Source organism: Colius striatus, chromosome Z (assembly GCF_028858725.1).
Source record: "Colius striatus isolate bColStr4 chromosome Z, bColStr4.1.hap1, whole genome shotgun sequence".
Lineage (NCBI taxonomy): Eukaryota > Metazoa > Chordata > Aves > Coliiformes > Coliidae > Colius > Colius striatus.
In genome coordinates this window covers 64117159-64144995 of record NC_084790.1, presented here as the reverse complement: position 1 = coordinate 64144995, position 27837 = coordinate 64117159, and the positions used below count along the sequence as shown (strand labels likewise).

General features: G+C 41.4%; 2 protein-coding genes across 4 annotated transcripts in view; one reads left to right on the top strand and one right to left on the bottom strand.

The window, feature by feature from the left end:
• The first annotated feature begins 205 nt into the window (after positions 1 to 205).
• Positions 206 to 21735, top strand: LOC104560291 (guanine nucleotide-binding protein subunit alpha-14-like). The gene is given in 8 exon segments (XM_010205590.2): positions 206 to 390; positions 5632 to 5718; positions 5720 to 5752; positions 10188 to 10246; positions 10249 to 10326; positions 11618 to 11733; positions 11735 to 11765; positions 21551 to 21735. Coding segments are annotated over 8 exon segments (774 nt in total).
• A 3065-nt stretch (positions 21736 to 24800) lies between these two features.
• Positions 24801 to 27837, bottom strand: part of VPS13A (vacuolar protein sorting 13 homolog A) — a 104255-nt gene continuing 101218 nt past the window's right edge. For all 3 annotated transcript variants that reach the window (XM_062019395.1, XM_062019397.1, XM_062019396.1), the window contains one exon: positions 24801 to 25781. In XM_062019395.1, the coding sequence (XP_061875379.1) occupies positions 25731 to 25781 (51 nt within the window). In that variant the 3' untranslated portion in view covers positions 24801 to 25730. The remainder of the gene's footprint in view (positions 25782 to 27837) is intronic.

The window sequence follows — 27837 nt, the reverse complement described above, 5'->3', positions numbered from 1 at the left end:
AATATGTGACATATTCAGAGGCTGCTTGCAATAATCAGCAAAAAACTTTCAGTGAGTTAGATACAAGTAGTTTCGATAGTAGGACTATTTTTCCTTGAATTATGAGCTGAGACTAGGTGTCAGTGTTGAATTCTATTAATTGTATGTTATGGAATGAAAGACTGATTTGAATTTTTTTCCAGAAAAGAATTTTTCCTAATGTAACATGGCATTTGGGCACATAAGAGGATTGAGGTTTGCAGATATAGACACTTCAGAAATAACTTCTTTTCACAATGACCAGATACCAAAGCTACAATTGCATGATGCTGTCTTAGATACATGCAAACTTTTAGCATGGAATGAAGACCAAGTGATATCCAGTCAAAATGCTGGGATGGGTATATTCATGTGAGTACCCTTTCTTGTCTCTAGAGAAGGGTATCTCTCCTGTGACTTCACTGATGAGTTACACCAAATTATTGAGCACATCGTTCACCAGATTATACAAAATATGCAGAAAAGTTGCTGCCAGACCATATTTGTTTCTGATTTCTTGCCACATATACAGGGCCTAAATAAAGTCTAAATCACAGATAAAGGTAAAGCTCTTCCTCCGTTTTCTAGATCAACATGAGCACTTGATGTAAGTTACTGAATAGAAAAAATTGTTCAGTAAAGAATTATTACCCATCTTACTAACATAGTTACGCTGTGTAAAATGAAGGTTAAAAGCAATTTATCTTTAAAGAATCTACAAGAACTAGTAACAGAATTGTTTATACTGTGATGCATTTTAAACCATTTTGCATTAATTAACAATTTAGCCTGTAGCAGTAATTTTAACAGTTATGTTTAAAGCTTGTAGCTACTATTTTAAAAGCCCAAATTTTAATACAAAATAGAAGACTCAACATTTGGTTTTCTGTAACGGAACACATGTAAAATCAAAGATAAGGCCAATCCTGGAGAATTAGGCATTATGACTGCATTGTAAGTCTTTAATATGAAATCTCAGAACAGTAGTATGTTCACAACATTTTGGGGACTTGCAGTATTTTAAATTAATTGGAACCAGACAAGGAAAAGTTGCTTTTGAGACACATTAGAATCACAAAATGGTAGGGGTTGGTAGGCGCCTTTAGAGATCATCTAGTCCAACCCCCCTGCAGATGCAGATCAACCTAGATCAGGTCACATAGGAACATGTCCAGGTAGGTCTTGAAGATCTCCAAGGAAGGAGACTCTGAACCCTCCTTGGGCAGCCTGTTCCACTGCTCCCTCACCCTCATAGTGAAATAGTTTTTTTCTTATGTTTAAATGGAACTTTTTGTGTTCCAGCTTTTGTCAGTTATCCTTTGTCCTGACACTAGATACAACATAAAAAAAGACAGATGCCCCTGCCTCCTGACAACCAACATTTAGATGTTTGTAAATATTAGTGAGATTCCCCCCTCAGTCTTCTCTTCTCTAGACCCAGTTCTCAGCCCCAGTTCCTGCAGCCTTTCCTCATATGAAAGATGTTCCAATCTCCTGATCATCTTGGTGGCCCTGTGCTGGACTCTTTCCAGAAGTTCTCTGTCCCTCTTGAGCTGAAGAGCCCAGAGGTGGACACAGGACTCCAGATGAGGCCTCACCAGGGCAGAGTAGAAGGAGAGAAGAACCTCCCTTGACCTGCTGGCCACAGTCTTCTTGATGCATCCCAGGATGCCCTTGGCCTTCTTGGCCACGAGGGCTTGTTGCTGGCTCATGTTTAGTTTACTATCAACCAGAACTCCCAGGTCTCTCTCTGCAGAGCTGCTCTTCAGCAGGTCAATCCCCAGCCTGTACTGGTGCATGGAGTTGTTCCTTCTCAGATGTAGGGCATTTGTCCTTGTAAAGCCTCATGAGGTTCCTCTCTGCCCAACTCTCAGGCTGGTCAAGATCCCGCTGAATGGCAGCACAGCCTTCTGGGGAATCAGCCAGTCCTCCCAGTTTGGTGTCATCAGCCAACTTGCTGAGGGTACACTCTGTCCCCTCATGCAGGTTGTTGATGAAGATGTTAAACAAGACTGGCCCCAGAACCCATCCCTGTGGAACTCCACTGGCCACAGGCCTCCAACTCGATTCTGTGCCATTGATCATCACCCTCTGGGCTCTGTCATTCAGCCAGCTCTTGATTCATTTCACTGTCCACTCATCCAAGCCACACTGCCTGAGCTTTCTGATGAGGATATTATGGGAGACAGTGTCAAAACCATTGCTTGAAGTCAAGGTAAATGACAACCTCTGCTCTCCCCTCATCTAGCCAGCCAGTTATGCCCTCAAAAAAGGCTCTCAGGTTGGTCAAACAGGATTGCTCCTTGGTGGCTCTGTGTTAAAAAGTTTTGCAATTGCCTACAAAACCTCAAAGTCCTGTTTTCTGTCTGGTCTTTGTCTCATTTTGAATGACTAGATTAACAGGTCTACCCTGGATCCAAGCCATATCTGTATGCAGAATTACTGCTTGTTTCTCTCCCACACTTAAATAAGAGGTTGAGAATAAACTTTGTTTTATTTTTAAAGAGGAACTCAGTTAAAATCTAGATGACACCTAGCAATGAATACAGGAAAAGTGTGGTCAAATTGACTTTACAGTAACCAAGTTGTTATATTCCAACCACTAAATAAACTAATTTATTTCAATATTAAGTGCACATTAGAACAATACTTTTCCAGACTACTAAAGCTATTGGCAAACACCAGCATATACCCAATTAAACAGTTACAGAAGAGAACATTGCAATCATAGAAGGGTTTGGATCAGAAGAGACCATGGGCAGGGACATCTCACTGGGTTAGGTTGTTCAGAGGCCTGTCTAGCCTGACCTTGAACACTTCCAGGGATGAGGCATCTACCATCTCTTAGGCAAGCTGTTCCAGTGCCTCAACATCCTCATCATACAAAATTTCTCCCTGATGTCCAAGCTAAATCTAAAGCTTTCTGTTTAAAATCATTGCCCTTTGTCCTGTCACTCCAGGCCCTGGTGAAAAGTCATTCTCTGTCTTTCTTATAAGCCACTTTGAAGTACTGAAAGGCTGTGATAAGGTCTACTCAAAGCTGTCTCTTCTCCAAGCTGAACATCCCATCTCTCTCAGTTTGTCTTCATAGGAGAGGTGCTCCAGCCTCTTGATCATCTGTCTTCATGGCCTTCCTCTGGACCTGCCTGGACACATTCCTGTGCAACTTGATGTAGGTGAACCTGCTTTAGCTGCAGGGTTGGACTGGATGATCCCTAGATGTCACTTCCAACTCCTACTGGTCTGTGACTGTGATTGTTAGTTCATAACTAGTTTTTCACCCACCAATATCACCAAGCTTTTCTAAACAGGGCTTCTCTCAATCCATTCCCCTGCCTCTATTGGCACAGGGGCTTGACCCAAACCATGTGCAAGACCATGCACTTGGCCTTATTGAACTTCATGAGGTTTGCAGACAAACCGAAAGTACCTGTACTAAACTAAGCATGTAGAATTTTAGAAACATTGCCACCGTTGTAAATTGGCGTTAAATCAGTAAACCACGTCTCCAGGCACTACATCTACATGTCTTTTAAATGTCTCCAGAGATGGTGATCCCATGACTTCCATGGGCAGCTTGTTCCAGAGCTTGACAACCCTTTTGGTGAAGAAATTATTCCTAATATCCAATCTAAACCTCCCCTGTTGCAACTTGAGTCTGTGTTGCCTCATGCTATTGCTTGTTACTTGGAAAAAGAGACTGACTCCCACTTCATTACAACCTCCTTTGTTGCAGAGACCAATAAGGTCTCCCCTGAGTCTCTTTATTTCCCTGAACTGCTCCTTGAAAGACTTGTTCTCCAGACCCTTCACCAGCTTTGTTGCCCATCTCTGGACACACTCCAGCACCTCCATGTCCTTCTTGTAGTGAAAGGCACAAGACAACTGGACACAGTATTTGAGGTGTAGCCTCACCAGCATTGAGTACAGCGGAGGCAGCCAATTCTCTGGCCCTGCTGGCCACACTATTTCTGGTAGAAGCCAGAATGCCATTGGCCTTCTTGGCCACCTGGGCACACTGCTGGCTCATGAGGAAGACAGGTTAATTCTCGTTTTATGAGTTATACCTGCGTATCTGCTGGCCCGTGGCACACAACAAATTTTAAGCTGTAATGATGAAACAAACTAATTTTAGTCTTTCTGAACATACTAGAACCATCACCCCTTCCAGTCGTGAGGTCAACACAGCTGGTATATAACCAACTTTCCCTTGGCGGAAATCATGAAATGAGCTGTATAAAACATATTGATAACAAGTAGGCAAGTCAGACAATTCCGTTACATGAAGAGTTTAAGAGTGAAGATGTCTCCCTCAGTTTTTAAAGAATTGCAAAAAAATTGTTTCATGAGAACAGAAAAGTTCCATTTCTTTCTACCAAGGTCAAGAAGAAATGATTAATTTCAGTAAGGAATATTTAAACATTTGTAGTAATGTTTAGTTCAGAATAGCTTAGACATAGGCAGTCTTGTTCTATTCTTGACCAGTGGTTGTCTGCCTTGTTCTTAAATAATCCTACACTGGAGAAGGATGGCAATAAGCCACAACTGAAAATCAAGTTTATTTTAAATTTTGTTAAATCTTCCTTTACTATTAATTACAATTGAGTTCTCAATAACAATTTGATACATTGCTGGAGAGGAGGAATTTTCCTAAGATAAATATTTTCTGAGATAGCAATAACATTAAATGTGAGTATTTTTTATTTTGGAGCCAAAATGTTTGGGCAAGCAAGGGGAGAATACAACATTCTCTCATTTTTTAACCAAATGAAAAAGAAGGCATTAGTGCTTGAGTACTGGAAAGGTTTTTTTAATGACTGTGTTGTATGATTTGAAGTGCACTGTACATGGTTTTGTAGGCTTTGTTGGACTTTTAGATGGTCTTATGATGCCTTCTGTTGGTGGAAAGATAGACTGCAGAGAGAAATACAAGGCATTAGTCTTTGTGTCTTGCTCATGCACTGCTTATTTACTGTTGTGTGGGAATGTCATCCTAGAATTTATTCCCAGCCACAAGAGTCTTCTGAAGCTAAGGAGGGTAAAGATTGACTGCATGGGCAGACAAGAAACTAAATCCATCATCTTTTACGTTAATAGTGCATGTTTGGAAGCATTCATGTCTGCTGTGCTTTCCATTGATTACTCTTCTAAATTCAGCCCAGCAACCTTTCATATTTGTGTGCAATATTAGCACCACAATGAAGTGATGGAAGACAGAGTACTATTGGTAAACATTATGGCTAGGACTGCTATTTATATTTGTGTTTAAATCTTAATTCCAATGCTTCTTTGAGGTAGAAGAAAAGATTATTCAAATAAAAGTTAACATTTTTGTGGGGGCTGATTGTCTACATAACATTCAAGCATAGTACTATTCTGTATTGGCTAGTACTGTTCTGTCTGAAATGTACTTCTGTGTCTCAGTTAAAGTGAAGGGTTTTATTGTTTTGTGACAGCAACAATTGCATTACAGCTATGCACAACTGAATTTCTGATTAGCTGCTTTTGTGTAAACACTTCTGCAATTACAGGTTAGTAGTTTCATTTTGAACCTGTGTGATTAATTTAGGATAGTGCATTAATCTTGTTTCTGTTGTGTATTTAATTTTTAAGTTATCTTACTGACCTTGATCATATCGTGATGCCTCCATTTGTGCCAACTCAGCAAGATATTCTTAGAGTCCAAGTGCCAAGTACAGGGGTATCCTTTTGATTTAGAAAATATTGTATTTAGGTAAGACTGCTTGTCAAATGATTCAGTGTACAATTATGAAAGTAGTTGCTGCACCTTTATTTCCAAGGTCCTTTAAGCTTTTGCATTTAAGGAGTGTTGTATGTGTTTCCAGCCCCTTTAGTCTCTAGAGTTAATACAGTAACTTCAGTGGTGTTTCAAAACATTTCTTATGAAAATTACATTATATAAAAGAAGCTTCTAGATTCAAGCAGCCTAAATAATATTTCTACATTCTGAACTGTTAGTTGAATTAAAAGCTTGGGAGTGGAGGCTGTGGAGGGTGAAAAGACAAGGTGTTTGAAGTCATATGAGTGCTCATATCAGGGTGTAGTTTAATTCCATTTAGAGTCAACCGTTTCTGCCTCCTGACTGTAATTGTTTGGAAGAGAGAGCCATAATAGATAAGTTAAAGCCCTCAAGTGAGTCTATAGCTTTCAGTTAGGTAAAGTTAGGGAAGGCATCAGAGCATATGAAAGAGGAGGGGAATAAAACCTGGAAGGTCACAGTAGTAGATACTTTTTTAAAAAATATATTACATCAGGAAGAAAGTAAGCAGAACTGAGAGAAACAGAAGTACTCACAAAGTTGAAAAAAAAGCCTGAGAAGCACCATAAAAGGATCTTATGTGCTGGTAGAGAAGCTGTTGCAACAGGTGGGCTTCTTTATTTTTCCAAGGGAAGGCCTTTTTATTTTCAAACTGCAGAAGGCACACTAGCATGATTAGCATGATTATAGATATTCTTTCACTAAACCACCCATTTTGTCATTAACAAACACCTGCTTGTGGTTACAACAAAGAAGCAGAATCCACTCAAACACATGGTCAGACCAGCCTGACTGTGATTTTGTTTGCTTTTTCCTGGAAAATGCACTATTCTAGGGAACACTTGGACCTGGATAAAAATGTGAGGGCCGTACTTGAATGTCTGCAAAACTGTAGTGATTTGATGTGGAACTAAGATATTTGTGAGCATTTTTATTGTTTTGAGTACTGAGCTACAACTATACTGGTGGTTTTTTGTAGGGGTTGAGGGAGATTTCTGTCTTTACTGAAACTTCTACCAATAGAGAAATAAAACCCAGCATTATATTTTGTATAGTGCCTCAAGTTGCTTATATACTTGTACTGGCTAGGATAAAACTAGTTTTCTTTGTAGCAGCTGACATGGTGCTGCGTTTTGCATTTGTAACCAAACAGTACTGGTAACATACCAGAGGTTTAGCTTTTGCTGAACAACCTTTGCATGGCACAAGACATTTGCTGTCCCCCAAACTGACTAGGGGGTGCACAAGAGGTTGGGAGGGAACACAGCCAGGCAGATGACCTGGACTAATCAAAGACATATTTCTTGCCATATAACATCATGCGTAGTGATAAAAGTGAAACAAGAGGGCTTTAGGAAGGTTGGCCATCTTTCTCTCAGGTCTGGTTAGGCATCAGTCTACCCATGCAGGATAGTGATTGCTTTTGCAATCATAAACTCTTGAGGGTTGAAGGGACCTCAAAAGATCATCTAGTCCAATCCCCCTGCCAGAGAAGGCCACACAGGAACTCGTCCAGGTGGGTTTTGAAAGAACCACCGGAGAGGTTAGGCCTGAAGGAAACATTGCACTATGGGACTGAGTTTTTGGATGGCTGCCAAGGCAGATTCAGGTACACATGGATCTGCACTGCCACTGAATTCAGAGCAGGATTAGGTCACTCCCAAAGGGGAGTTACAATGCCTGAAAAAAATATGATGACTTCTGGAAGTAGACTAAATTAAACAGGAGTTCAGCAGGCAGTGCTAAAATGGTGCCCTTACTATGGCTTTGTAGCCTTGGCCACTTCCTGGAAACAAGCCATTCCTTTCTCAGTATGCAGACTTTAAAGCTTTTAAGCAAGTAACTCAATGAAGCTGTATTTAAACATCAGATACAGAAGTAGAGGGACAGTGACATACTTGTTAGCATACAAAAACTTAAGACTAAAAGCAGATTTGGTGTTAGTTTACTTAGATGCTTTGCTTTCCAGTACTGTCAGAGCAACTCAGTGTATGAAGATGTGTGCCCAATGCTTACAGATCGATACACACATGTATCTGTACATGTGAATCAGAGCAGCTAACGTAGGACTGCTATACCACCGAGAAAGTGGTTTAATTCTGCACACCAAAGGGACTGTGTGAGAATTGCTGGCTGTTGGCATCTATCTCCAGGTCTCGTTGTAGGTGATGGGGAGTCAGCCTCGATAGTGCTTGGCACGGGAGAGAGGGGAGGGAGGGAGGGAGGGGAGGAGGGAGAGTAGTGGGGCTGGAGGGCACAGAGGAGCCACTGTGCTGCTGCCACCAATGGCTGGCACAGCTGGGAGGGCCATTCACTGGTAGGTGTTGCCATATGCAGTGGTGTAAAGAAGCATATGCAAGCAACAGAGGCAAGAGTGAAACAAGAAAAATAAAATGCACCATAAATATCTGTAGAAAGAGCTAATGAATGATAAATCACAGAATCACAAAATGGTAGGGGTTGGAAGGGACCTTTAGAGATCTAGTCCAATCCCCCTGCAGAAGCAGGTTCACCCAGATCAGGTCGCATAGGAACATGTCCAGGCAGGTCTTGAAGACCTCCAAGGAAGGAGACTCCACAACCCCTCTGGGCAGCCTGTGCCACTGCTCCCTCACCTTCACAGTGAAATAGTTTTTTCTTACATTCAAGTGGAACTTTCTGTGTTCCAGCTTCATCCCATTACCCCTTGTCCTGTTGCTAGCTACAATAGAAAAAAGGGATGTGTTGTATAGAGACAGCAGAAATAGGTTTTTGTGGATTAATTTATATCTTTATTATATCTCAGTCTTCTCTTTGACAGCACTTTCCTGTTATTCTTTCCATCTTGATCTTTCTCTTTAGTGCACTACCCGTAATCCTCTTCAATAACAACACTTATCACTTTTCATAGTGTTCCTAGAACAAAAAAAATGAATTGCTGCTAGAACATTCTGGAACATTAATGAATTGCTGCTCACAAACAACCCCTGAACAACTCTTTTGTAGATGTGTTCACACTGTGCCTTGAAATTTTTTTACTGTGTGCCACAGGACCTACATAGGACCTACACAGGTAATGAGGGATGTAGTAGCTCAATGGCTCTAGAAGAAATGGGGCTATTCTTGGGTTGCTCTCAAAGATGAAATTAGGATGCATTCTAAATAATTCTGTGATATGCAGAATGGCAGGCAGAGCATACCATGTATAGCTTTTTGGAAATGCAAATACAGATTACCATAAAACAGAGCTCTACTTATGCATATACAAAATCTGTCACAATATAGCTCAGACTTTGGGTGTAGGGACTGAATCCACTGAATCCAAGAGAGTTAAGTGTTGGAGTAGGGATCAGGAATAGAATTTCCTGGTGCAGGCCGTGTTTCTCCATTTCAAGCTGCACATTACATGTGCAAACATTAAAAGTTTTACTGACTTACTAATGAATCCAAAGAACAAGTGCTTGGCAAGTGTTTCTTTCTTTTCCTAATTTGAGAGCATCTTCTTCCCAATGAGGTCTAAAAAACCATCCTTGCAGAAATCATTTGTTTTCTTTATCTGTTTTTCCATTTAACCTTCACTTAAGTGATTCCTTGTTTTAGTCTTGACCCCCAATTTTTCTTGCTTTTACTCATTCTATCCTCTTTCCCATGAGAGCCCATGGTGTGGGTAAGTAGCAAGCGAGCAGCTGTACTATGCTTAGCTGCCCACTAGGATTAATCCCCAATAGCACTGAAGAACTGTGAAAGTTGTAGCACTACATATTACAGTCTTTTAAGCACCTCCAGGGATGGTGATTCCACCACTCCCCTGAACAGCCTCTTCCAAGGCCTAACAACTCTTTCAGTGAAGTAACGTTTCCTCACATCCAATCTAAACCTCCCCTGGCACAACTTGAGGCTATTTCCTCATGTCACATTTAACCTGAGAGAAGAGGCCAACACCTGTCTCACCGCAGCCTCCCTTCAGGTAGTTGTAGAAAGCAATAAAATAAGTTCTTCCCTGAGTCTCCTTTTCTCTATTTTCCTCAGCTGTTTATCGAAAGACTTGCTCTCCAGACTCTTCACCAGCTTCGTTGCTTGTCTCTGGACACGCTCCAACACCTCAATGTCCTTCTTGCAGTGAAGAGCCCAGAACTGAACACGGTATTTGAAGTGAGGCCTCACCAGTGCTGAGTACAGGGTGGGCAGCCACATCCCTGGCCCTGCTGGCCACACTATCTCTGCTACAAGCCAGGATGCCAATTGGCTTTCTTGGCCACCTAGGCACACTGCCGGCTTATGATCAGCCACTTACCAGCCAGCACCTCTAAGTCTTTTTCCTCTGGGCAGCTTTCCAGCTACTCTTCCCTAAGCTACTTAGATAACTTAACTTATGAAGATGACTATATGTTGATTGCATTTCTTTTAACAGGATGGTAGATGTAGGTAGCCAAAGGTCAGAAAGAAGGAAGTGGATTCATTGTTCTGGAAGTGTTCCATCATTTTTTTAGTTGCGTTAAGTGAATACGATCAAGTCTTGGCAGGATGTGACAATAAAGTAAGGAGTGGGGGTATATAAGGTGCAGAATAAGATATGTGATTTTTAAGAAAGACAGCATTCACATGTCTTCCTATAAACATTTGAAAATACTAGAATTACATTAGGAAGCTGATCAAGCAATTCCAAAGTTGTATTAAATTAGCAACCTGCCGGTAAAAGTGAACTCAAAGGCAAAACTTGACTTTAAAATCTTTTAAATCACTTAAAGCGTGTCAAATCTTTGAGAACTGGAGTATCGGTAGTATCTCTGAGCAAAGAGAACTACCTCAGTTATCTGTAATGGGGTTTTTTTTAATGTTTTTTGTCTCTGATGTTTCAGAATTAAGCTGTGCACTACTTCAGGAAAATTAAACCAAGATAATTTAAAATTCACCTCTTCCCCAAGATTGGGGAACATGGGTTCTTCGTTCTGTTCTAGAGTGCCATCATTAGCAGTAGTAAGATGTTGCAGAGAAGGATGCAAAAGAGAAATGAGTAGGTAATTAGGGAAAACCATATTTAATACAACTGCATTACTTTTGGTTTACATCCTGTAGTATGAGGATCCCTCCAAATCTCCTTCAAAAACACTTAATACGAACTCTAAAATCTCAAAGCCCTTATTGATCACTTTCTCATGATCTGTTTGAACTGTGAAAGGCATACCCTGCTTCCCTTGCTGGAGTGTCACAGCATGCACTGAATAGAGTTTTCAAAGTTTCCTGTCCTCTTTTGATGCATAAGTAACTTCAATAACTGTAATCTTCCTTTCACTAACTTGAACATTTTGTTTTGCTCACTTTGAACTTTAGGAAATGAATAACAAACTAACTGCCATCAAAAGTGTATGTCCAGGAACTTCAAACAACACTCTCCAAGTGTTCCTCACATCACTCTTGAAATGGACAGGCTTTAGCAGAACCTATATTAACACATATACACCCTTGATTTTTAGCTGTGTTGGAAAATATCAGAAGTTTTACCTGAGATGCTGCTTCAGCTTCCACTGTGAGGTCAGGGAAAGGCTTTCATAGCACACTAGTCCATGGCTGCTCACTAATGCATATAAGAATTCAAATACTTTCTGTTATTAAGCCTTGAATTGGTTTCACAGGACATCCAGAGCAGTGATCCAAAACCTGGTTAATAAGAGGATATAAGGACAGGAAGAGTAACTAGTGCATTGCAATTGTGCTTAATTAATGTTTTTTAAAAAGCTTTGAAAAAAAAAATCTTCGTGATCTCTGACTGATGTGATTTGTACATGCTGTTGGCTGGAGAGTTAATATCAATTTTTGTCTACAACATTCTACGGATGGAAGAAAGCAAAGATTTATTTAAAACACTTATTATGTATGCTTGGTTTCAGAACTCTTCAGTCATTTTGTTTTTAAATAAGAAGGATCTTCTAGAGGAGAAAATTATGTGTTCCCATCTCTAGTTATTACTTTCCAGAATACACAGACAAGTGTTTATCCCACACTAACTTCACAAAGCTAAGTCATATTTAAACCAGTTATTTTTTTCTCATCAAATTAAATACAGTATCACAATCCCCTGTTGCAATTAATATGGCACAAGTTAAACCCCCTTGCTTTCCAACTGACCTCAGACAATTCTGAGTGGCTGGACGTGGCTGGGCTTAACTCCTGAGTGATGGCCAATCAATCAAGTTACCGTGGTCAAGTTTTGTGTATTCTAGAGAACAGAATTAAACTCGAAACTGAGTCAAGTGCTACACTATTTTGCCCATAACAAACAACAATGTAAGGAAAAGGGGAAGCAAGAAAGAAAGGAGAGACAGAGGAAAAGTTCTAATAGTCACCACAGGGAGTCAGCAGTGTCCCGACAGGCTGCTTAAGAGGTCTGACGTTCCTTCCAGTCCTGTGGGTGAAGAGTTCCATTCCCCTCTCTGCTGCTCCCACTTTTATACCCACGCCTCTCGCCTGGCAATGGGGCTCATGCTTAGTACTGTCTCTGGAGGGTCCTAGAAAGTTCTCTCCCATCTGTAAGGCAGTTATCAATACCTGTAGCTTGCTTTTCCCATTTTAAATCATCATATACTTGAACAACCTAAAAAGTCTCCACCTGTTTCTGGCAGTAATAAAAAACAAAGGATGAATCACTCTGATATAACATGCCCCTGATCAATTCACCAGCAGTGCTTTGTAAGCATGGTTTCCACATATCTACTTATTGCATTAGCATAGGTTTAACTGTTAAAGCTTTTATTTTATACAGACATAGGTATCTGCTTAGAGATAAGCACACATGGGCTGTACCAAGGTCACGCTTTATCTGCTTTACACAATACCTCAGGGGCCCTCCAACTTCCTTAAATGCAGAAAAACGAGTGAAACCAGCTCAGCAGGTGGGATGAGGGTCAAGTGGTATCTGAGGTTGCGGAAAGATCAGGGATTAGAAGTTCAAACAGGAGAAAGACTCGGGACTCTTAGCCTTCATCCCTACAACCCCTGATGACTATCACCAGGAGACATTATGCAAATGCAAGGAAGAGATCTAATTTAGATGTGAAGCGGGGACAGGTTATGTACATGTATAGGCAGATGATGCAATCTCATGAATTTGTAACTCTTTAGTAAGTCAAATGAGTTTCTGAGTTGATCAGAGCAGGTCTGTTGTGGGGACTTTAGCACAGTGAGTCTCTGCTTCTGGCACAGGGTCTTTAACAAAATGCAAACAAATCACTGCTTCACCAGTCCTCTCCACCAGTCCTCTCCACAGGATGCAGGGGAGTCTGCTCCAGCACACCTCCTCCTCTCTTCCCTCATTGACCTGGGAGTCTGCATGGTTGCTTCTCTCTCTCTTCCCACTCCTTGCACCACCAGCAGCTGGAAAAGAAGAGGGGACAGAAGAAAGAAGAAACAGGAAAAAGCCTCTTCTTCTGGCTTCTTAAAATGTGATTGTTGAGCTGCCAAATTGGCTCAGCCCCAGAAGTGGGTCTGGCTCAGAGCTGGGGAGAGTTTTGAGCAACTTCTTACAGGAGTCATCTCTACAGCCCCTTCCCCCTTACCAGAAATGGCTTCATGTCAAACCATGACAACTCCCCATGTGGTCAAAGTTCCTCCAAAGCACACCATCATCTTATACCAACTCATTCCAGCTTACGCCAATGTGTCATGGAAAGAAGGCGAGAGGCAAATGGTAGATGGTCAGACAACTCTGGCAATATGAAGGAAGCCTTTCTTCTTTACAATCCTGTGTCTCTGCTGTGGAGAAACTATCCCATGAGTTTCAACAATTTAAGAAAGATATCTCCTGCTCCCCTCCTGTACGGGCTCATGTCTCCGCTATTAGGAACAAGCATTCTTCTGATCAAGAGAGGCGATACAGAGTGTATATGCACTGGTGCAACCTGTGGTTCCATCTACACAGCAAGGGAGAGGACATGAAGAGGGGGGATGGAAAACCTGCTGTGGCTCTAGCGACAAGAGTATGGGAGCTACAAGCAAAAACAAAAGGGGATTCCTCATGGAAGAATGCTGCCCTGGTTTCCAGTGAGCAGCTCCCGAGAGATGTAGTGCTTGATCTCACTTCTGATCCTCTCAAAGGGACCTCTAGTTCCCTCGCACAGAAACTGAATGATACACATGACAATCAATATTAGAGGGGCCCTGCCTCCAGTGAGGGAAAGGACAGGGACAATAAGATCTATTGGTCTGTGTAGATCCGGTGGCCTGGCAGATCCACAAGAGTACAAGGCTCCCTTGATACTACCATCAAGTTATAAAGGACGTGAACAAATTTGTATTTCTGGAGTGGCAGGAGGACCCCAATAGCTCACTGTGTTGGACTCATAGGACTCGGTCACCCTTTAACAGCCCCATATGGCCAGTATGAAAGTCTACTGGAGAGTGGAGACTGACAGTAGGCTATTGTGGCCTGAATGAAGTTACACCACCACTGAGTGCTGCTGTGCTGGACATGCTGGAACTCCAATACTAACTGGAGCCCAAGGCAGCGAGAGGGTACACCACCATTGATATTGCTAATACATTCTGCTCAATCCCTTTGGCAGCAGAATGCAGGCCCCAGTTTGCTTTCATCTGGAGAGGGGCTCAGTACACCTGGATTTGACTGCCCCAGGGGTGGAAACACAGCCCCACCATCTGCCATGGACTGATCCAGGCTGCACTGGAAAAGGGCAAGGCCCCAGAACACCTGCAATACATTGATGACATCATTGTGTGGAGCAACTCAGCAAAAGAAGTTTTTGAAAAATGAAAGAAAATAGTTTAAATCCTCCTGAATGCCAGCTTTGCCATAAAATGAAGCAAAGTAAAGGGCCTGCACAGGATATGCAATTCTTAGCAATTAAATGGCATGATGGGCTGTTGTTGGCACATCCCAATGAGTGTCATCAAATAAATTACTGCAATGTCTCCCCTAGCCAGTAAGGAAGAAACTGAAGCTTTCATAGGCACTGTAGATTTTTAGAGGATGCACATTCTCAACTATAGTATGATTGTAAATTCTCTCTATCCAGTCACCTGGAAGAAAAGCTATTTCAAATGGGGATCTGAACAGCAGCAAGGCTTTCAACAGACAAGAAATTGCTTAGGCAGTCGCCCTTGGGCCAGTCTGGATAGGACCAAATGTGAAAAATGTGCTTTACACTGCAGCAGGAGAGAATGGTCCTACGTGGAGCATCTGGCAAAAACCACCTGCTGAGACTTGAGGCTGACCCTCGAGGTTCTGGAGTCAGGGATACAAAGGATCTGAGGCCCAACACACTTTGACTGAGAGGACATATTGTTAGCATATGAAGGAGTTTGAGCTGTCTTAGAGGTGACTTGTATGGAAGCACAACTTCTCTTAGCACCCCAACTGCCAGTGCTGGGCTGGATGTTCAAAGGGAGGGCCTTCTCCACACATCATGCGATTGACGCCATGTGGAGTAAATGGGTTGCATTGATTACACAACAGGCTCATATAGGAAACCCCAGTCGCCCAGGCATCCTGGAAGTGATCACCAACTGGCCAGAGGGCAAAGACTTTTGAATATTGCCTGAAAAGGTGACACATATTGAAGAGGTCCTACCCTAGAATAAGCTGTCGGAAGGAGAGAAGCAATATGCTTTGTTCACCAATGGGTCCGGTTGTATTGTGGGAAAATATTGAAGGTGGAAAGCGGCTGTGTGGAGTCCCCTACGACAAGTTGCTGAAGCTGTAGAAGGAGAAGGTGAATCAAGTCAGTTTGCAGAAAGCCATCCAGCTGGCTTTGGACATCACCAAAGGAGAAAAATGGCCTTTAGCTCTATACTGACTCATGGATACAGCAATGGAGACAGAACAACTGGCAACACCAGGTCAAACCCATCTGCGCTTCCTCATTGTGGCAAGACATCTCTGCCTACCTGAAGAAGCTGGTTGTGAAGGTGCCACACGTAGATGCCTACATTTCTAAGAACCAGGCCAATGAAGAACATCAGCACAGTCAGGAATTGGACCAAGCTGCCAAGACTGAAATGACTCAGGTAGATTTAGACTGACAACATAAAGATGGATTATTTGTAGCTTGGTGTGCTAATGATGCTTCAGGACATCAAGGAAGAGATGCCACCTATGGATTGGCTTGTGATTGAGGGGTGGACTTGGCCTTGGATGCTGGTTGTTCATGAATGTGAGACGTGCTGCTATGAAACAGGCCAAATGGATGAAGCCTCTATGGTATGAAGGACAATGGCTCAAGTATAAATACGGAGAGGCCTGGCAGATTGATTACATTACACTGCCACTGACTCGCCAAGGCAAGTGCTACGTCCTCACCATGGTGGAGGCAACCACTGGATGGCTAGAAGCATACCCCATGCCTCATGCCACCACCTGGAAAACGATCCTGGGCCTTGAAAGGCAAGTCCTATGGTGACACAGCACCCCAGAAAGAATTGAGTCAGACAATGGGACGCATTTCAAAAACAACCTCATAGACACCTGGGCCAAAGAGCACAGCATCGAGTGGGTCTGTCACTTCCCGTATTATGCACCAGCCTCGGGGAAAGTTGAGTGGCATAATGGACCATATTAAAGACCACTTTGAGTGCAATGGTGGGTGGGAGTCATTACAAGGTGATCTGTCAATTGAGCTGGCCTCGCTGAATCATAACCACTACGTAACTTTCTGTCTTGAGCATGCTCTTCATAAAGAGGTGATCTCATACAGGACATGCACCCAGAGTTGACACTAGAGAATCTGAAGCAGCAGGTTGGTATCACCTGAGCAGGAAACTTGGAAGACAGTTATGACAGATCGAGCTCTGAAGTCATGGACTAAATTGACTTAATGGCCCATGGACTAAGGGAATGATATCTCTATGAATATATATCTATGTGTATATACAGATAAATGTATCAATGGCAGAAAAATATTTAAAAATGTGTTATCTGAGCATGATGTAGATGGTATAGAATAAAGGGTGGGTAATGTTCTGAGTTTGGCAGGGATAGAGTTAACTTTCTCCTGACACGGCAAAGTGGCAGTGAACAGGCTATTGAATCCCATACTGACATCAGGATCAGTAGATACAGGCAGCTGCTGGGGCACAGTGACACTGGCAGAGGCACACATGGCAACTGCAGCTTCCCAGTCGGGCTGAGTGTTGGGCTGCAAGCAGTGATCAGTGACACCAGCCATTGCTCATTTTCTGTATCCCTTGGCTGTCATTGTAACTCCTTATTCTCTGTGTTATTCTGTTAAATTGTCCTTACCTCAATCCACAAAGCTCTGCAATTTCTTCTTTATTCTCTTCCTCATCCTGCTGAGGTGGGGAAAAGTGACTGTGTGGTTTCATTATTGTCAGCAAGGGCTAAATCACCACAGTAGCAAAGGCATAGCCACCCAGGGCCAACTTGAGAAGCCAAACAGATCTCCACTGTCATGGTTTAGCGAGGAGCCACTTTTGCTTGGTAACGGGGAGCGGGTTGCAGTGAAGACCTGGTAAAGAGTTCTTGGACTTTCCCCTGGCTCTTGGGTTCAGACCCACCTCTGGCCCAGCTGGGCTAATCTAGCACCTCTGCCATCATTATTTAAGTGTGTTAAAGGAATTCGAAGTGCTGCGGAGGAGGTGTAGGAGTGGTACAAGATGGAGGTGACCACACGGACTCCACAGTCAGAAAAGGAGGAAAGAAGGAGGAGCATCAGACTACAGACCCCTCTGCAACCCATGGAGGGCAATGGCAGGACTGAGAGCCACTAGCAGCTCCATGTGAGTGCACCCAGACGAGGGACTGTGTGAGGAGGCGACCATGGCGCAGGCTGTGCTGGAGAGCCTGCACGCCACAGAGCAGCCCCACATGAGAGGCAGAGAGGAGCTGCAGCCTTTGGGATGAACACATGTCGGAGCAGCCCGTGCAGGGCTGCCCTGTGTGTGAGGTACCCCATGGAGGAGCAAGGAGGACTGGTGCAAAGTCCACCTGCCCTGAGGAGAGACAAACAGCAGAAACCATCAAGAATAGACTGACTGAAACCCCCATTCCCTGCCCCCTGCAAACCGTTCAGTGGGAGAGGAGATAAAGACATTGAGATCAGGGCTCTGAGCCCGGGAAAAGGGGAGGAGTGGGGAGAAAGTGGTCTTAAAGGGCTGGTTGTGCCCTTCATCAATGTACCACTCTGTGCTGTTTTCTGTTTGTTATATTTTGGGGTTTTATGGTCATATTTTGGTTGATGGTGGATTAATTTATTTTCTGTTTTCTTACCGAAGTTGAGTAGCCTGGTCTGTTTTGTCCGGTACCGTAGGCAGCAATTAAGCTGTAGTGGGTCTGGGACGGTAGTGATTTTCCACAGCAGCTCTTGCAGTGCTGTGCTTACTGTTGATATCAATATTATGACTACCGCTTGCACAGCATCAGGGCTGTCCCTCCAGCATTCCTTCCCCTACCTTCACCAATAGCTGTGGGTGGGCATGATCTTGGGAGGGACCATGGCCAGAACAGCTGACCCAGGCTGACCAAGGAGATACGCGTACCGAAGCCCTGCTTCTCGGGAGGTGGATGGACATCGCTGCTGATGGGAAGTAGAGAGTAACAGCTTTATCTGCTTTTGCTTTGCTTCTCGCACACTCAGCCTTGCTGCTTTTTTATTAAAGTGCTTTTATCTCAACTCACGAGACTCTCATTTTCTCCCGTTCCCTGGCTTGCTGAGGAGGTAGGTCATAGAGTGGTGTGGTGCTACAGGGTGTCCTTAAATCCTGGCCCTTTCACAACTGATGACTGCCAATTGTTAATCGCTCTGTAGTCCATACAAATTTCCATTTTTTTGGCTACCAACAAGGCCGCATTGTCTCTCAAAATTAATTAATTCTTGTGCTAACTCTCCCCATGCCTACGCTTTCCTCCTCTGCTGATGGCTGGGGGATGCTGCTATCTCTAGAGTGGCTGCAGTTCTTTCCCTTTGGGGAATGTTTTGAATTTTCCCCTGTAATTGGATACCGATGGACTTTAGGGAGTTGAGGAATCCCCGAATCGGAGAGGTCATCCTTTCTGGGTCCACAGGCATCATCACTGGGGAACTGTAAGTGGGCTTAAGTTCCCAAGCATATACCATCTGCAGGCAGGCTGCTTTTTGTATACCCTCCATTACCTGATCCACTATACTTGTTATGGCAATTGGGTGGTCTCCCCTCTCCAAGGGCTTCAGACTCCTGTCCCAATATGCCAGTGAGCTAATGACCACAGGTTTCAGAGACTGCCCGTGGTTAGGAACACATCCAGACCCCAATATCTTTCTGCTTCTTTTTCTGTGAACATAGTTCCATCCCCCCCAACAGAGACACTCTCCACATGTACTCTGTCTCTGACTCTCTTGGAGTTCTTGCTTTCTTTAACCAGTTGCTCAAAATGGGACTTCTTTGACAAGAGCCTAAGAGGACTCGTCTCAATTGCCCTCATACCAACACTCTTTTTGTCAGAGAATACATGTGGAAAAGACTTTCCACTGCTTCCCTTGCCTTCTGCAAGTCTTCCTGTGGATAAATTTGCCTTATCCCCTTCTCTCAAAGCTTCACCTCTGCCTGTGTATCCACTTCCCTCAAAGATTGACTCCTTAATTCTTCAAGATAGTATTTTGATTTCTTTCCTCCTCCAATAATTTCTTAGTTTCTCCCAACTGTTCCTGCTATGACGTTATGAACATCTGCAGGGAGTCTATTGTGGCATTGCCTTGATAAAGCCTGTTTTTTATCTTGCGTTTTCACTGTCGAACTCACTCCAAGCACTGCTTTTCCTTTCCCTGATCTATGTCTATCTTCTTCTTGCACCTCTATCCTGTCTACCACACTCAACAGATGAAACCAGTGTTTTTTCACCCAATCCTGTCCCTGAACTGAGAGTGCAACCAGTGCCTTTCCAACAAATCATACAACTTACCAATGCCTTTGATCAGCAAAAGGACCTCATCGTGGGCATCGGCTGCCTTTTGGGCAGTTAACTTTTCTGACACAAAGGGGAAAGTCCTGGAGTCCTGAGATGACCACACCCTAAAATACCTTTTTTCCTTTTTTGCTCTCAGGAGGCCACACCTTAATCATACACACACACAGAGAGGAAGTACTGTCCTGAGAAGGTCACACACTAATACAATACAAAGCCACACATTAATATACCTTTTCCTATTTTCACTTTTGGGACACCACGCCCAAATTACACAGACAAAGGGAAAATGCCATCCTAACAGATCAACATCTTAAAATACCCCTTTTCCTCTTTTCACTACCAGAAAGCCACACTTTATTGCACACACCCACAGAAGGGAAGTATCATCCTGACAGGGTCACACATTAATATATCTCTTCCCCCTTCTCACTCTCAGGAGACCACACCTTAGTTGAGCACTTTCTGTTCTCTGAGAATCTTCTCTGTGACTCCAATGTAATGCAATGATCCCCTGTTGCAATTAATATGGCACAAGTTAAACCCCCTTGCTTTCCAACTGACCTCAGACAATTCTGGGTGGCTGGGAGCAGCTGAGCTTAACTCCTGAGTGATGGCCAATCAAACAGGTTATCGTGACTATGTCCTGTGTATTCTTGGGAACAGAATTAAGACTCAAAATGGAGTCAAGCGCTAAACTACTTTACTCTGCTCACAAAAAACAACATAAGGAAAAGGGAAAGAAAGCAAGAAAGAAGAGGAAAAGTTCTAATAGCCACCACAGGGAGTCTGCAGTACCCCAGCAGGCCGATTGTTTAATAGGTCCAACGTTCCTTCCAGTCCTGTGGGGGAAGAGTTCCATTCCCCTCTCTGCTGCTCCCACTTTTATATCCATGCCTCTCACCTGGCAGTGGAGTGCATGCCCAGTACCGTCTCTGGAGGGTCCTGGAAAGTTCTGGAGGGTCCGAGCCTCCTGTTCCACATCTCTTGTTCACGCTCTTCTGCTGCCCCTGGGCCTGGGCACATGCACAGAGGCGACGTGTTCTGAGACAGTGGGATGTGCCTCCTGAGGCCACAGTGCCTCTAACATGCCCAGCTTCCTTAGCTGCTGGAGCAATGTGCTTCCAGGGGTTAACTATGCTGCCAGCAATGTTGAGGCGTATTTCTGATACCTTACACACAGAAAGTGGAATTACTCAGTTACGGAACCAGGCATATCCAGCTCTTGAGATAGTGAAAACTCACAGTATAGTTTTGTATTTATTATAACTTGTTATCTGTATAGAAGTCTGAATGTAGAAAGCACCTGAGCAACTTTCCTTAACAAATGTTACCAATATGTAAAGCTGCCAAAAGAATGATGATCACAGACATATCCTTTTACTTAATACAGTATTATATTCTGCAAAATATGTATCACGTTGAATCCTACTATCAATAATGAAAATAGTTATAAGGATATAATTGCTACAAAGAAAACATACACCCCTGTCTTGGTCACTTAGAATCTTGTTTGCTGTGAGTGGTGCAAAGAATCTAATTTCTCTTGTGGTCTTTGAATCCTACAATGATGCAGCAAACTATTGATTTATACTCAGTAGTTTCAGTTGTGTAAGTTTTGATAAAAACTTACTATGACCAGTAAAGTTCACAGTTGAAAAAAGCATACTCCACACATTTTAAAAAGCAGTGTTGCACAGATTTTGCTCCACCAGCATACGAATGAGAAAAATCCAACAAGGGAGTAGGCCTGTATGGCGTTTTGACATTGAAATATGAAAGTAACCTGTTAACAGTACTGTCCATCTGTTACTTTCTTGACTCATTGCTTTTAAGTGTTCAAAACCACTAATTGTGCTTTTGACTAGGGCAAGATGTGAAATCTGCCAGAGGTTTCATTTTGAAGCCATAGTAGGATCAGAATCCAAAAAAGGATAAAGTAATCAATACCCATTTTGCTTGTGCCACAGACACAGAAAATATTCATTTTGTCTTCGCTGCTGTCAAGGACACAATTCTGCAATTAAACCTGCGGGAGATCAACCTGGTTTAAAAAAAAGACAGTTGTAGCTACAAAGTGTGGCTTAATTATAGCAGAGCTTCTGTCACAAAGGAAAAAATATCTTTTCAAATACTATTTACAGAAATGAGAGGAGAATTTATATTTAGTGAAGAAGTATGGATTAAGAGATCTTTAGAGAGCGTCAAAGTTTATTTTTAAGCTCTACATTTAAAATATCGTGTTCATATTTCCTATATTAATCCTGTAAGTTATTTTTGTAATGGATGTGGGAATTCAGTATATTCAGAAGAATGTATGTAACTACATTGTTGTTCAGCTGGTATTTTCTTAAGATTTTTCTTTCTTTTGTTTTATTTAGCTTTTACAATCATAGCTTATACACTTTCAAAGACTGATGCTTTAAAAATGACAAGTTGATGTTATTTTAGGGTGCTAGGCATTTTTATTATCTTTTTCTGAGCACTGTAGTTGAAAACCTACTACACTTAACCTACTACACTTTCTGGAAGCATTTCTCAGTAACCTTGATAGGCCAAACCCATTAAAGTTCTAGGAATCTTTACAAAAGACTAATTATTGGTGACCCTTGCATTATCACTGTCCTTTTTTTGTTCAAACACCTTACAATAAAAAAACACCTTTCAAAATGAAGTAATTTCAGATTATGGTCTTGTAGATGGTCCATGGACTTTACTCTTTCCTGAAGAGCAAATGCATTTCTCAAATGACAAGGCATATTGTAAACCTTCTCTGTGTTCTCTGCCAGGAGAGCTGAGAGACCATCAACAGCTACCCCAGATAAACTAGGCCTTAAATTCCTCTGAGCCTTTAACATAACTTGCTTCTTGTACTTTGTGTTTTCCTGTCACTCAGCTTCATAGGTATTTTTACATGGATTAGAGAGCAGCGAAGTCTCTCCTCTTGAAGACTTCCAGTCCTTTTCCATCTCCTCCATTCCCTGTCCAACTACAAACCTCTCCACCAAAGATATCAGCACCACTAATAACTCAGTCAGTTCTCCTTCACTGGGTCAGAAATTCTCACTCAAAATAGTAAAGACCTTAGGGCAACTTTGAAAATCTTATTTACCCTTGCAAATTTTGTGATAGTCACTGGCACATGATCAGCTAACCCAGCAACACTGGTAAGGAGCGTCTTTTAGTGGAACTGTCTGTTTTTAGCAGTAATTCAGCCCAAAAGGCATGCTGAGGTTCTCCCATGTTTAAATACATGAAAATTCCATTTTTACAAAAAGAAAAATTGATAAATTGATAAATTGATAAATTGAACATCAGAAGGAACAAAAAAAAACTTAAGTGATGTGTGACACGTGAGTGTATTTTGTGAGGTGCTAAAGTTAATAGATAGCTAATGGCACACATACAGATTATTTTTTTGGGGGGACAGCAGGAGAGGAAAACATTTCATATGAATCTGGTCACTCAGCAACACATAATGTAACGGTAGTACCTGTTAATTAAAGGAGTATATAAAGAAAACATAATAATGCCATTCCAGTCAAATAAAATTCAGTTTCACTTTATTTAAGGTAAAGAAGAGGTAAGAAGGGAGGAGTGTCGAAACCAAATGAGCCATGCCACGCAAAGCCATGCAGCTGCACAGAGGTGCAAACAGACTTAAAAATGTTTCAGCAACATCTGGAATCTTTGATTCTATGTTTAGTTTGCCATTGATTTCTTAGAGGTAATTCTAATGCTTAACAAATGACTAGTGAGAACCCAAATTACTTTCCTCAAAGCTGTTAAGTTTAGGTAACAGTTTGTTCTTCAGTAAAGGTCATGGCATACTTTTAAACATCACAGTGGGCAAATCTAAATGCCTACCGAATTGCATATACACGTTTAATAAAAATGAATATATCTATTCTGCCTTCTTGCTGAAAAAAAAAAAAAAGAGTATGTGTATTGCAATAACCAGGAATGAGGCACAGGAGAGTGGACATCTCAAACAACCTGCAGCAATCCAGAAAAATACACAACTGTGTAAGCCTGAATTCTTTCCTCCTTGCCCCAAGCTGATGTAGAGTTGCAGAGAACTCTTGTCTGACAAGAAATGGCAACATTCATTCATGGCTGTATGGAGAAAGCGTAAGGAAAAACCACAAAGAGTACAATTCACTGACTAGAAAAAGGGAAGTACAGAAAATCATGCTGTTATTACAAATGGAGACAAGAAGGGAGGTGGGGAAAGGTATCCACGTTTACTTTTGACTACTTGTTTTACTTCTTATGTTAAGGCTTTTAGTTAGCACAGAAGATCAAAATATTTTGTCATCTATAGAAAAAAATGCATCTTTGAAGGAATTATTACACTTTCCAAAACATTAACTAAACCTCAGACATGCACATTTAAAAGAAACCCTTCAACATTAATGACTAAATCGATCAAATATTACTGAAGAGCCAGCTGAGATAAGGCAAAGTATTCTATTAGTTTGGCATGAATATAACCTGAGTTAATACTCTCGGTATGTGCTTGGTGTACAAACAAGTGGAGTAACAGAGTCATTGTCTTAAGTGTGGAATTCTCTTACAATCTTTTGATTCACTTTACAATTTATGGGGAAAATTGCAAGGATTACATTTATTTTGTAACTGGCTACATGGTTACTCAACACTAAAGGTAAGATTGACAGTAAATTATAGAAGTGCAGTTGTAGGTTAGCATGCTCATCATTTTAGGTTTTACAGTCATGCAAGAATCTGGGTATCCCAGGTGCCACCAGCAATGTCAGAATTATGTCCTCTAGCTATAAATATTCCAACACTTGTTTAAGAAAGAATATTTTGGCAGTGGGTACTTACTATATGTACCAGATATTTTGAAGACTGGTATGGGATATTTTGAAGGTATGGGATTTATGGAAACCTTCATGTAACGCTGAACTGTCTTCTGTACTTTTCACATCGGCTGCAGCAAACAGAGTCCTTCAACAATACTGACTACTACAGCTAAGAAATAAGCAGAACTGCACACATTCAGGCTCTCCCTATTAAAGTTCTGCTGCCTGGATATGAAACAGAAGAGTTTCATTGGGTAAGAAAAGTCAATAAAAGTAACCGTGAAATACAACATTTACCGCTGAATATAAATTTGACTTTATTAGTCACTTGCTTAACACACAATACTGTGTAATCCAAGGCATTTATTTTTGGTATGCAACAGTGCATTTATAACCCCATAAACTCCTTCTTGAGCTGTAAGACTGTTAATAACTCTTAAATAAAATAATAGGCTTTAATATTTTTAGTGCAGAGATAGATTAATTCTCCCCATTACACATTTTTGTAAACTTTTATAGTTTCTGTGAATATTGATAGAGGTGCTGCAATATATCCTTGAGTAGAATATAAAACAAGTTTACACTAAAAGTGATGCTGGAAATTCAACACGACCTGGTCCATTCATATACAAAAAGTAAATAATATTGTTAACTGAGCAGCCACTCCTGTAATCATCAAAGTTAGACTTCTCTGGTCAGTAATCTCCTTCTAGAATTTGAGTTGTAAGACTGTTATTGAGTGATTATTACATTAGCGTTTCCTTTAATAAATTTAAAGTTTCAACACAGCCTCAAGTCACATGAAAACTAACACAGAAACTAAGTACTGATCTTCAGAATCGAATCAAAACTGAAATATTTGCTCTGAATCGTATCATAATAATAATTCCAGCATTCCATTTCAATATCAAGTGTCATAGTAGGTCAAATTAATTACACTGTATTTATAAAAGACAAAATCTGGAATTCTTATGTTAAAAAAACAGACAAAACAAGTCAAAACTTGGCAGAATTTCTTTTAACAGTATATTTTTTCTTTTTAAACTTCACGTCATCCATTTTTATCATATAGCCACAGACTGCTGTGACTATAATAATTTATTAAATCACCCTTCCCTCCTGTTTTTTGCTTTTGTTGCTGATATTCAAATAGTTCTGCTGTTACACAGAAATTAAAAGGTAGCTGTAGAGTGTTCTTCGTATCTTGGTGCTTCTCTGTTCATTACAGTTTTGGCTGATTCTCTCTCACTTCTTCCAGTTTAGAAAGGATCCACTGTGTGAAGGAAAAGGGAAAAATAAAATAAAATTTTTAACTTGGTAAAGATCATAAAAAGCAGATGAAAATTAGATCAGGTTAGCCAGACATTTCACCACCTGCTCTCTTCCTGAGCTTTAACAGCGTTCAAAACTCACCCATAGATTCTAAGCCCCTGGTTTTCTCACATGAAAATGAAAGCATTTAAGTACCAACATCTGACATGAAAACAATCCTAATTCGGTCAGTATTTCAGTGCCCTGGTCTGTATTTCAATTAATAATATTGTTAAAAATAAATAACAATATCACTTCACCTGAATCATTGTTAATGCTCTGCATTAGCCTACAACACTAGACAAACTACAATCACAACAGAGATGCAAGGATAACAAAAGCAGAGGACAAGAGTTATTGAGAAGGAACCCTTCTTTAAATACATTTGGGTTCTTTACAGAAGTTTAAAATTCAAATGTTTTACTGAACATGGAATGGAAATCAGTCAAAAAAAAGTAGGGAGTGGGCACTGAGAAAACAAGGGGCAGTGACATGGAAATCTAGGGTAGCAGAAGAAGTTATTCAAAGGAAATGCCATGAGAAAGCTGCATGGTCCTTTCAAGGAACATGAGTGGGTTATTACAAAGCTACCAGATCAAATTCAATGTTACAGAATTTTAGGACCCACTCCTCCCATCACAAACTCACCCTCTCAAGGGAACCAGAGCTTCTCTTTAGTTGGATGCTAAATGTTTGAAGGAAGAATTGCCTGTTCAAGAAACTACTATTCACATCAGAACACTGCACTTCTCACAGATGGAACAAACTGACAAAACATTCTCAAAGCTGTGTCACTGAAATGACCCCATACTGCCTTTACTATAAAGGGTGCAAGTTTCACTTTTACTGTTCCCGAAACACCTCCCTCAGTGTAATCTCCACATACACAAGCGTGTCACATTTGCAGAAGTGAGTCATAGGCTTACTTTCTGCAGGACAGTCCCTAAGGCCCTGATGGCAGTTTTTGAATGAGTCTGTTAAGTATTCCTTCTCTAAGATAAACCCACATTCCTTACCAAGCATCTCTGACAGTGACCTTTCTTCTAACATTTACCATTGTGTTGGTTTTCTTCCTTTCTGGGAAAATACACACATCAACATTTTTGTGAAAAGTGCACACCCCTTTTTCATATTTCTTTTGTTTGCTTAAGACTTACTCCATAGACAATATGACGCACTAATTTGATTTTTGGAATTGTTCCTGATATAGCCAGGGCCTAAATGGGCTTCCCTTCCCACAGAGACTACTGGAGCCACTGGAGGAAAAGTAAAAGGGAGGAAAAGCAAAAGGGAGGAAAAGCAAAAGGGAGGAAAAGCAAAAGGGAGGAAAAGCAAAAGGGAGGAAAAGCAAAAGGGAGGAGCTCAATACCTCCAAAGAGTGCAAACAAGTTAAATTCAGAATGAGGCCCTCAAATACCTTGACAGTACTTGTAGTGCTTTTTGAGGTAAGAGTCAAGTGTTGTCACTCAGCTGTGGTCTGAAACTAGCCTCAAGATGTCAGAAGCAATGTAAGGTGATGATAACACACAAAAGCAACCTAAACTAATGAGAGGGTGAAACTTTTGCAGACTGTCTCAAAGTGTGATGCCAGGGTACCACATCCCACTGGAGTGAACACATACTAAACACTTTCAACCCAGCCACCTCATAGTTCTGGTAAACAGACCTAAACTGTTCCTACTCTCTGTTGCAGTCAAAACAGGTGATGCCAAAATTAAGAGTGTGTATAGAATATGTGTATATTAACAGTACTACTATCATCATATGTGAAAAACTATTTTGTTTCCAGTAGGGATTTTCTTCTTCAACTTAAACTGTATTTTGAGGAACAGAGTAATGACAACTCCACACTCCAAAATAAAACTCTGAGTAACTTACAGATATTGTTTATTCTGTATATAACATGCTATTTTAATTCACATTCTTCATTGCTTTGCTTTTGTTTGCAATACTGTCAAAACAGCTGTTTGACAGACAGTAATCATTCCAAAGATTTAGGGAAGGAAAAGTTAGGTGTT